Source organism: Mya arenaria, chromosome 1, assembly GCF_026914265.1.
Source record: "Mya arenaria isolate MELC-2E11 chromosome 1, ASM2691426v1".
NCBI lineage: Eukaryota > Metazoa > Mollusca > Bivalvia > Myida > Myidae > Mya > Mya arenaria.
The window spans coordinates 1,538,607-1,551,289 of NC_069122.1; the positions used below are offsets into that span (position 1 = coordinate 1,538,607).

The window sequence follows — 12,683 nt, forward strand, 5'->3', positions numbered from 1 at the left end:
ATACTTATGAAGGATATCGAGTTGAATTAGAATGAAATGAGCATAAAACACGGTATTTCTACCTAATGAGACTATAGTAGACCACAGTAAATCTTTTAGCATACACCAATCAATTAATATTTTTGCGCTTTCTGCTATTAAATTCACGGTTACAACCTTGTTATCAGTAATTAATATTTTCCATAAATGCAATAATTAGTTACACGTTTAAAGTTCATCAACCAAAATTAATGTTTGTTATACATGTGTATGTATTGATTTTGAATAATAGTGTCACTTTAATAAATCAATAAAATTAATAAATCATTTAATATTTCCTCTCAACAAGGTTTATATTTGAATTTTGAACTCCTGGACTTGTCCTGAAGTGTTTATGGAATAATTAATGAATCGTAGAAATGAAACGCCGCTTCATTTAGCCGCTTCTAGGAGGCGTTTACAGTGTTGCATTTTTATTGCATTATTGTCTGCCATAGACGAACATATTGAAGAAAACGCATTCAGCTTCATTGACTTTGCGTCTAAACAGGTCTTTTATTTGCATTTTGCACCTCTGGGCTTTTGTACAGGATGTTTCAGTCATCTTGTTGGGACGATACACTGATGAAAGTCCAACGAAACACAAAGCTATTAATATTAACAGCACGATAAATCATGTCCTTTCCTGGTGACATGTTAACATCCACTCTGGTGTCCGTTAACTATTTACATTGAAAAATGAATCTTTAAACTCAATATTGAACCACGGAAAAATAATTGATTGCACGCCTCGCTAATACTTTAGTGTTTATTATGTTCAGTGACTGATTTCTGAACGGTTTGTGATTATTGTCCATGAGAAGTATTCCTCGTTAGCGTTTCAAAAGTTTAAGTATGTCATTTGAAATCATGTCTGTCAGGGTCATCGTAACGATATTCGGAGTTAATACACTATTATCAATCAATTGTCAATCTTTCTTCTCAATTTTAAACTTTCATAGTGAGTTTGCTCCACTGCCACAAGGCGACATTTCCGCAATGAATTATGTCGGAGTGAGTTTTACGGATTGCAGGAGCATATTTATAGAAACAAACAATTCTTATAATGTAATGATGTATAAACGGATGTACACGTTATGTGAAATACATGGAAATACTGACGCAAACAGCCAAACAACGTTGAACTCAGAGGCTTTGGGGTCGGTAACCATATTTAAATACAAAAAAGGTAAGATGTGTTCAAAGACTGCCTTTGCTGGACACATACAATACTTTTTTAAACGGCAACTATACATCCGCTGGAACTATCATTATTTATTATGTCTTTAAACAAGTAAGAACCGCTTAAGACAAACTAGCAATGGGATACGAATAAAACGAATGTATATTCATATAATTGTGGTACCACTTTGGTATAAGTTTAAATAAGTTGTCAACATTCATCATGTAGTGACACATTTTAAAGAGCGATTTAAAAATCGGAAATGCTTTTTAAAATGTAAGATTTTTTTCTCGTTTCTGTTTACAGGAAGCGATAATTTAGCTCTTCACAAATATACCCAGCAAAGTTCGCAATCAGCTCAAGACCCAGACGCAGTTGCTGGGCTGGCAGTCGACGGAGAAAATACAACAGACTATCATGAAGCAAATCCCGCCCCTGTAGGGACCTTTCACTGCTCGCATACCGCTATCGATACCCCTGGACAATGGTGGATGGTGGATCTTGGGGATATGTTCCTAGTGTCGTCCATTTTGGTGTGGGGAAGAGATGATTGCTGTTGTAAGTTAGTTTGAACATATTTATTTGGGTAAATTATATAACCAACCAGTATAGTAATGAATAAGGGATAAAAAACAAGTTTAGCAAAGTTATGTTAATTCCTCTACATGAGGTGAAAATGCAAATGTAACAGTTGGCATGGCAATTGTGTATGGTCCAAGAACAAAGTTATTAAACATTCTCCTTAAAATAACAGAAAAAATGATAAGAAGCAAGTGAACACAAAATGAAGGAAATTAATAAAACACAGATTTTTTAATGAATTTAGGAAACATGTAAAGGTAAGAATTTATTTATTTGAAGAATATGAAGACGTAAATAGTGTGTCTAATGCCATTTTTTACTCTGTTTTACAGGAGCGCCGGGTCAATTTTCCCGAACATTTAAAATAAAAATAAAACAGTAATGAGATACTTTTAAAAACAATTCCGCCGATCTGACGATTTCATGTCAAACAGAAATTAAATCGGCAGCAGATTTTAACGTCTCTGTTTCGATATGAGAAATAACTGCGTAGGTGGCACGGATTGTCATGATCTTTTATACGTTTTTCTGCTATCGCTTTGCATTATTTTTATGCTAACTGTTTTGTCGTTTGAATGGGCTTCAAAAACATGTTTTGTTGCTATTAAACTTTGAAATCAAAATAAGTAAACATTAAATACACTTGAATGAAAAAGTCAAACCATTTTTATTAAATGATCGCTAAGCCTTAGTGGATCGATTTCTAGTTTTCCGGAACCGGTGACCGTAGTTTACACTCATCTTTGTAACAGTGGTTGCGACACAAATTCACTTAATTATTCGGTATTAAAATATCAAATAGACAAGCCTTTTTCCTTTGTCATGCTTTAATTATGTTTTCAAATAATTAAAAACATGCCATTTTTCAAAATATGAAAGAGTGAAACTGAAAGTTAACAAACAGTCTAAAATGGCTTTATTGATTACAGTTATTATGGTTCGACCTTGACCCCTGACCTTTGTTAATGTCTACAATAGTCATAATATTATGAGGCAAGACCGAGCCGTGGTGCGCAGTAACAGTCTAATTACTCAGTGTGTGTATACCACGTGATAAATTGCGTCATATATGCTACGTCGGAAGGTAACATTTTGCTTAAAATGAAGACTTAAATTTAAGATAATTTTTCTTTTACTACACCATTTTAAATAAAACAAAGTGCATTCACCGATGGTTATCTGTCGTTCTCTATGTAGTTGCCGCTTCCTTGCACTGCCCTTTTGGAGCCATGTTGTGTTTATATATAGTATATAAACGTCATATGACGAATGCCGATAAATGTACCGACATTATTTTTTTTTAGTTAGTGAGTAGATAAACCATAATAGTTTTTGAATTGGGAAATTTGGAAAAACCGCCAAGAAATAAATATGTTGTAGGCGATATGATACATCAGTAAGAAAGTTTAAATGGGCCGTAAACAACTATATGAATTTTATGTAAGTTTTTGACAATTTTCATGTTTTCTTGGATTTGGTGTCTAGTCCCTTTAAGGCAATATTGATTTCGCTCAATAAAAGATAAGTTATTGTGATTATCATTAAGATTATATTTTAAAGTGTGTAAACAGTCGAAGAAGGTAACAAGGAACTTCAACATCAGAACGTTAACAAACTTTTCAATCACAATTCTTTCAAAACAATGTCATGTTTTAAACATCGAAAGCGAAAAGCTCCTTCACCTAAAATATGTGGTTGACACAACCTAATGTGTCGAACATAGGACTTTTTTGCATTAACTTGTAAGATATGGGCCTATATGATTGGTTGAAATATATTTTGCTATCAACGGTTTGAAACTCGCATTCAAAGATGATTTAGTGGTCAACGTAATATTTTGACCGATACAGTATTTCTCGAAGTTCTAAAAAACATTTGTTTCAGTCAATCAGCTGTAAGCCGTAATTGAGTTTAATCAGTTGAAGCGGTATATACAGTATAGACATATGCAGTAGCTAACTCAGTAAGTTGGAAGTTTACAAACTATTATGTTGACCACTATTTTTTCAATTATGTATTTAAGTTATTGTTATTTTAGTAAGAACATAATAACAATCTTAAACCATTATGTAAAGTGAATCGGTATTCATGAAACTATCATGTAAAACGGCGCCCGGTATATTGCGTGCCGAATATGACGCCACAATTAAAGAAAGCTAATTTTGTTAAAAGTTTATAGTTTTTTTTTGTTACGTCCTTATCAGATCTAATATGAATTCTACTTAAAATAATTAAAACGATCGGATGTATTTGTGGTATGTTATTATGCCGGTCACTAAGTTTCTACAATGCATGTAGCGCGGGAAATTGTATTGCTTTATATTGTTTGGCTCATCACTAAAGCAGGTGAAACAGCTAGGTTGTTTTTGCGTTTTCTTTACTGGAAAAAGCATGGGATAAAACAAATCTGACGCTGGTCATCATGGAATACACACTTTAATTCAACTCGTCAAGGAAATATATTTATAAGCCCGTCAAAGGCTTGTTTACTTACATATTTTCTGAACTCGTTGAATAAAACTGTGAATTATATGACGACTCGTGACAGATCCTATCTCTACCAAAGCACAAATAGTGTGTCAAATGTTCAGAAATTTGTTAATGAAAACAACCTAATTAAGGTCCTCGTTGTTTATTTTGCATACTGGACAGGCGATTCCATACATGTGACCAGTGCTGGGCAATTCTTCTCTCTTTAAAGTAAACTTTGAAGTTAATAATCAACTTTAACCAAGTTCTGAACAATCTGCCAATCGTGTTACATTTGCAGGGGATGAGAGGATCAAAGGCCTCAAGGCTGCCGTTAGTGTAGGGGTGACGGGCATGCAACCATGTGGGAAACAATTCCAAGGCCCAACCTCAGAAAACCCCTTCAACTTCACATGCAAGCCTAGTTTAATTGGAAGGTTTGTGAAAATCTACAGGGAGGATTCGATGCCTATTTCCCTTTGTGAAGTGGAAATCTACAGCTAAGTTTGATTACACAAAGGAACTGAAAATGGCAATCAAGGGCCAATCATTGCAGACGATAGCTTCTTATCTTAAAACGAATACAGGCTACTGTGGGCCTAATGCATTAAAGTGACCGGCAGGTTAACTCATAGACATTAGGCTGAGGTTTGCAGACTGAGAACACATATATTCTGTACGTGAAACAGAGCGTTATGATAACTTTGTAGTGTTTAGGTAAATTTGTCAAGTTGTTAATGTTAATAATCATAATCATCTCTGGAATACATTTAGGAAACAATGCAGTCATTTTCCAGAAGAATTGTCAATATCAGTTTTTCTACCATCAGGTTTTCTGCCATTACAATACCTAGACATTTGATCTAAGAATAGATAGTTATCATTGTTGTAAAAGCCATGTAAAATCCATAAGCCACCTCATTTAGAAATAATGATCTGTAACATTTTAACATGTTTATTGTCTTCGTTAAACACAACAAAGACAACGGTTTTTAATTGACAACAAACTTGATGCCTACTCTGTCTTTGTCATTGTATTTGTTTAGAACTATAGAAATGTATGTAGAAATATGTATATAAATCACCCTTTACCTCAGGCCACTCGAACTCTTCTTTTAAAGCTGCACTCTCACAGATTGAACGTTTTGACAACTTTTTTTATTTTTTGTCTTGGATCGAGCCAATTTTTGCGAAAATCCATGGAAAACGGTAATATAAGACCGATGACCAAAAATTATATAGCAGATTTTTATATTTAAGTTCAAAAATTGATGTTTTATGCATTTTTTTTAAACCATTAGTAACGGTTTAAGCCCTAAAACATTAATTTTCGAACGGAAATATGAAAATCACCGATCTGATCTTTTGCCAGCAATCTTTTATCATTGGTTTGCAGATATTAACGCAAACATTTGCTCTTTCTAAGACAAAAAATAAAAAAGTTGTAAAAATGGTATATCTGTGAGAGTGCAGCTTAAAACCCTTCTTATAATATGTAGCGTTCCAACATTGAAATAAAGAGTAATAATTTAATTAACACGTATATGAGCCACTTTTTAAAGCCCCCGGACCATTACGGAACAGGTGTGCCATTATAGACAGACGGCACACCGGCGCCGTTTATTAGCCTCTTATTAACAACTTACCAATAAAGTGAATGGAATAAATGATGTATGACCATAAATTTAATTTTAGTATTCCATGGTATCAGCCATGTTATTTATTTGTGACATGCTTTTTAGTTCACTGATTTAATAGTAGGCTTTATTTACATATGTGTACATGCATAAAGAAACATTTGGCGATTAAATTTCCCACATGTGACCTTTAAAACCATATATATAGACATAATCTGAATCCCCAACTACTGACTGGTTTGCAGTTGAATATTCGCGAATAATCGACTGAAAATGGACGAATATCCGACTGGCGAATATACGAATAAAAGTAAATTAAAACAGTGTTTGTCGCAAAGATACATTGTGTTCATGCATAAAGGAACATTTGACGATTAATTTTCCCATATATGACCTTTGAAACCATATATATAGACATAATCTGAATCCCCAACTACTGACTGGTTTGCAGTTGAACATTCGCGAATAATCGACTGGAAATGGACGAATATCCGACTGGCGAATTGAAATAGTCGAGACGCTTAATATCAACATCAACATCTAACTCTGTTTTTTCGAATCCCCAACTGGCAACTAGCAGGTAGTTGTATATTTGAATCCCCAACTGGCAACTGGTAAGTAGTTGAATATTCGAATCCCCAACTACCAACTACCTTCCAACCTTATTGTCATATTATAAACGGCTGTATACGTTATGTGAAATTCATGAAAATACTGGCGCAAACGGTGAAACTACGTTGGACCCGGAAGCTTTGGGATCGGTCACCATCTTTAAATACAAAACAGGTAAGATGTACCCAGATCCTGCCTTTCGCGGACATATACGCCACGCTTTCAAACAGCACGGTTTGGAACAATTATCATTTGTGTAGGATTTGAATAAGCGCGAACCATTAAATACAAAAGAGCAATGGAAAACGAATGTAAACACAAGTATATATTATATATTATTGTAGTAGGACCTTGATCTGTGTCGGCAACGTGTAGTGACAACCCATTTTACAGCCAATTTGAAAATCCGCAACAGAATTTTATGTCAGTTTTCTTTGCAGGAAGCGATAATTTAGCTCTTCACAAATGTACCCAGCAAAGTTCGCAATCAGCTCAAAACCCAGCCTCAGTTGCTGGGCTGGCGGTCGACGGAGATAAAACTATGGACTATCATGAAGCAAATCCCGCCCCTGTAGGGACCTTTCACTGCTCGCATACCGCAGGAGATAACACAGGACAATGGTGGATGGTGGATCTTGGGGATATGTTCCAAGTGTCTGATATCGTTGTCAGTTGATTGCTGTTGTAAGATGGAGTTTATACTTATGGTAGATTTTACACAAATAGGACTATGCAACTGGGTTAACTAACTTTTGGCTATCACGAGGTCAGTTGTTGTATGTGTAAAGTTACTGTCCTTTTGTACGTCTTAAGAATAAGGATGATGTCTTCTTGAAAGAGCTTTATAACATACCGTATATACAACAAAGAATCAAAGAACAAAATAAGTCATACCTTATTGTTATTCTTAAAATTCTTTATAAGAGACAGGAAATGCAAATGTCGATTAAAGTAGTAAACCGACACCATCAAGGAATGCCAAACTTAAGGATTGTAATTATTTATGGGGCATTTATGCACTCAGAAATTAAAGTCATTTATGTTATATTAATGGGAGACGTTTGCTTATCATTTATTTTGAGAAAAGGAATGGCCGATGTTCAATACGTCGCCTACCAGAGTGGAAAATGACGTCGACCTTGTTAATTTGAGTGCAGCAATGGCGTCAAACGAGTTGCGGCTCAAACAATATCATCAGTACGTCAATGTTTTGCCATATAGAAAGATTTTGGAAAATTTCATTACTTAGGACGCGTTTAACAGTTTTACATGCATTGAAGAAAAACGTAGACCTTATTTTTAATAAAATAACATTTTGAATGTCTGGTCCGTCAATATTTAGAAATATGACAAAGGGATTCATCTAAATGTTTTAAAACCCAACTAATTAAATGTATTAGTAAATAAAATCAAAGGAGATAACCAGAAACTCCAACATCAGAATGTTAACTCACTTTTTAAAACACTTTTATCAAAATCGCATATCTCTTCATTCTGAAATAGCACGAGCATGAACGGGGATAAGAATTTTATACTAAATGTGGGAATAATCTGGAAGTTATTCTTTTGTATGACAATTGCAAAACAAACAATTGAGCTCAATGTTAGTTTCTCTAAACTCGCTTTGTCGCTGATAGATAGATAGATAGATAGATAGATAGATAGATAGATAGATAGATAGATAGACTTGATGGAATCAGAACATTTGGATATAACACTTTTAGACTGTTTGTACTTAAAACTTTTGTTCCATAAAATGAGTAAGGAAGCACGCAAAAAATAAAATATTTACATTGCTAAACCAATGCCAAACATGTATATATTTGCAAGGGCATCGGACCGAAGGGCTCATTGCAATATACAAGAGGGCAACGACCTGATTGCCTCGTTCAGAACTTATAAAAGTGAACGCTTTATGATTTGGTATTTTGATTAATAACTTTATGCAATTTTAATTAAGACTTGATCAAAAGTGTATAATCAAATAAAAACTTTTACAAGGAAAAACAATAACGTTACAAAAAAGTCAAACCCGATAATTTCTCGATGTTCTAACGAACAATTTAACGTCAACCGTGATTTTAAATTACTGCGCACCATGGCGTGTGTCAACAACACTTACGGGCGATTTGAAGATTTGTACAGACCCTTACCTAAACATTTTTTCATTCTATGTATAAAGCATTGATACAGGCATTCGCACGAACCCCAAGGTCTGAGTTTTCCATCCTGATAAGAAACCAATGAACGAGACTTAAAGTCTCAAATCGTGTTAGCAATAATAAAAACAAATGTTTCAATTACGATTCGTGGAAAGTAAATCTTTTAAAGTTAACATCAATTGCGTTGATAATGTTGTTGTGAATTTAAATAATGTTCTGAACAATTTGAACATTGGGTCATACTTGCAGGGGATGAGAGGATTAAAGGCCTCATGGCTGCCGTTGGTGTAGGGGTGACGGGCATGCAACCATGTGGGGAACAAATCCAAGGCCCGACTTCAGAAAACCCCTTCAACTTCACATGCACGCCTAGTTTGATTGGAAGGTTTGTGAAAATCTACCGGGATGATTCGAGGCCTATTTCCCTTTGTAAAGTGGAAATCTATAGCAAAGTTTGAGTAATACAAACACGCTGAAAAGTGTTATTGAAGCAACACGGACACATTCAGTAAGCAATCAAGTAGTATTAAGAAAACGTACAAATTGAGCTCCTTGCATCATGGTGAACGAGCAGCAATCCAACAGACATTGAGATGTGATCCTCCAATGTTTTCGTCTGACTTAAAGAACGCTCTAATGATTAGAATCTCCGATGTAATCTGTGCTATTTATTATATTATACAGCACTTTCTCAAGTTTTGACATTTAATAGGAACTTATTTTCATCAATAATATAAAATTTGGGAATTTGCTTTATCCAGAATCAGTAAATATGACTGTCTTTGTACCTTTGATTAGAAATAGGCTACGATATATTTATATTTCAGACTGGAGAGTGGGTATGGAAAGTTGTACCTCACTATCTATATACATTGTATAAAGAACTAAAAGACACATTCGAAGTCTCAAGCTATATTCATAAATTAGACAACATGAAGTACAGACAAGTACTTGCAAAATTAAGACTATCGTCACATAAATTAAATATTGAAGTTGGGAGACATAATAACATTGTAAGAAATGAAAGAAAGTGTACATTTTGTAATTTAAACGATCTGGAAGACGAGTACCATTTTGTCTTAAATGTCCAATGTATGCTGATGTTCGTAGAAACGTTATACCCAGATACTATTCAGAACACCCTAGTATGGCTAAGTTTATCTCTCTAATGCAAACGGATAATAAATCACTTCTTGTTAAATTAGCAATTTTTGTCTAAAAGCCTTTGAAATAAGAAAGAACAATGCCTAATGGTTTTATTCATAAATTGTCACCAAAAACTAGACGAGCTGTATATGTCTTTGTATTTCCTTTATACATGTTTGTTTGTTTTGTTTCCTGTTGTTGTTTTATCACACATGATGTATCTCCAATCTATTGGTATTAGGTTCCTCTATAAACGGCAATACTGCTTCTATTTTCATGTCTTATTCGATTTCTTTCCACAATGTTCAAGGTTTATGTGTTAAAGAATATATTTAACATTCTCACTTCCATATCAACCATCATGCACGCTGATTTGTGTGTAACTTGGTTGATGTTTTCCTTTTTTTCTTTTGTTCTTTCCATTTTTGAGTAATTTCTGAAAAATCTGTCAATGATGCAAAACTCATTTAAAATGTGCTATACATGAAACTTTATATATTTTGATTGTTTATGTGTGTATGTATTCTATATTTATGTTTATATTTTGTGTAATGTGACAATGAGCTGTATATGCTTAAGTCAAAAATAAATTTTCTGTTCTGTATAAAATTTGGGAGACACATATTTCCACAGATACTTAGGTTAAAAAGACAAAAATCTAAAAATCACGTATCATACCGAAGTGCCTTCTCATTGTAACACGTCTTACTTTTATTAAATTAACACATAACAGTAAATAAAAACATGGCTATATCATCTCAGACCATTGGCTACCTTCCATATTTATAGGTTTTGAAGGTAAATAGTTTGCGATTTCAAAAACAGGCTAATCTTTTTATTGATTACATTTACAATGCATTTGTTTTCCTTGTACACCGGATATGGTTATTTTACCAAATACCGGTGGTTACGATCACCCAATTTTATTTTTCTTGGAGAATCGTAACATTTTCTGTAACATTTGTTAAATGTTAAGTACACAAGTGGAGCTTCTCCCAATAAATGGTATTGGGGGTCGTGAAGCACTCAGGGTTATCTTTCATGCAAGAGTAATAATTTAATGAACATGTACATGATATACGTTCAATAGCTTTTGTGTGAAGGGCTCTAGGAACATAGGTTAAAGAAACGAGAGACACACGTTCGGCCTCCGGTTAGTCGTATTTATAATGCGATAAAAGTGATATAAACTACTTACCAGGTCAAATTATCCTTCAAATACACCAAAATTCTCAAACAAACAGCCATTTTGTTCCGCATCTAACAAAGCCCTCACTTAAGCTTCCGCAAAAAGTAAATTACTTTGGACCCCCTTCATGTACCAATCTCTAAATAATGCCGAATGTTACTTCTCGACTCTCAGACAAATAAGCTTATTTTTAACTATCAAAATCTTGTAAACACGTCTCAAAACATAGAGACATTATGTTCATGCATCATGTAACATGGTCACGACTGAGTTGGAACCCCTTGATAAAAAAGTATGTCGTGTGTTGAAATCATACTGATAATTCCACAGATAGTTTCTTAAATGAAAACGTCAGTTAAAAGAAACTAAGACCGGTAATAAAACCACGATATTTCCTCTTGAATATTTACCGTTTCAAAGTCATGTACCATGTTTGAATGTCATTTGGCTTTGCGTCTTTGTCATATTAATAAGCTAAATGTAGTTTAAGAGGTAACACGCGTTCATATGCTCAACCCCGGATTCCTGGAATATTCCTCTAAACATGGTTTATTTTGTATATTTGGCCTATGAGCTTGTCCCAGTAGTTTTCATTGTATTGTTAATGACTCGTGGAAATTAAATGCCGCTTATATACATCCATATTGTGTAGATATGTAAGAATTTGTTGTAAAATGTCATGTACTATCTCTTATATTTCCGAATGGAATGGATTGCACTGTTTTTAAATGTTATTTTACATGGTATGTGTGTCATGGTATGTGCAACGGTGAGATGTAAATAAAGATACAAACTATGTTAGCCAGTGCTAGGAGGTGTTGACAGTATTTCACACTTAATGGCTATCAATGTACAGTTGCATTCAATTCAAAAATGTTTTTTTCGAAATGTGTTTTTTGTTGTTATTCTTTTGAAGGATCTCTTTTTCAGGATGTATTAAACTGAGGTTATACATCATCCATTAGTACAAAAAACTACTGTTTTCATTTAAAAGTTTTAAAGTACTTGCTTTTTAAAAAAAAAAAAGTTTTCACCGCGGCTTTAATATATCAACTCATAATAGTAACGTCATTATGGCGTTAGTCCAAACTGTAATCCATAAGAAAATCATATTATGGTATTTGATATAAATTAAACATAGATGAAATGTATAATATGTAAAAAATAATATCTAAAATGCATGTCTCTTTTGAATTGCTTACCTTAAATATCGCTTCGTTATTTTTTTTCGAAACGTAACCTGGCAAACTAATGAAAGGTTAACACAAATACTAAGCTTATACATGTATTACCAACACGATCAACTCGGTATGATATCCAATATTTGTTCTAATTGGGTCTTAGAGCGATGAAGATAATCGGAAAGCCTGTTATTAATACCTGACCAATAAAGTGAATAAAAGGCTAACGCTGTCCGGTTAAAGCAGTGGTTAGCGCAATCGCTTCTCACCAAGGCGACCAGGGTTTGATTCCCGGCCTGATCGCATGTGAATTTGGTTTATGGACACCAAGCCGGACAAGTGGGTTTTCTCCGGGTACTCCGGTTTCCCCCATATCACAAGACCACACTCTCGCGCAACATCGTGCCAACGATAGTGACTTAGTTTAAGCTAGCATAGCTTTCTTCACAATCGTTGTAAAATATATAACGTTTAAACTAAAGTGAATTAAATAAATGATGTATG

The 12,683-nt window shown here is 34.1% G+C and overlaps 1 protein-coding gene across 1 annotated transcript; it reads left to right on the top strand.

The window, feature by feature from the left end:
* Positions 1-1,086: 1,086 nt before the first annotated feature.
* Positions 1,087-4,756, top strand: LOC128235019 (fucolectin-1-like). Its single transcript, XM_052949704.1, has 3 exons — positions 1,087-1,207; positions 1,508-1,759; positions 4,554-4,756. The coding sequence occupies exons 1-3, from the start codon at positions 1,090-1,092 to the stop codon at positions 4,754-4,756; spliced, it is 573 nt and encodes a 190-aa protein (XP_052805664.1). The 5' UTR covers positions 1,087-1,089.
* The last annotated feature ends 7,927 nt before the right edge of the window (positions 4,757-12,683 follow it).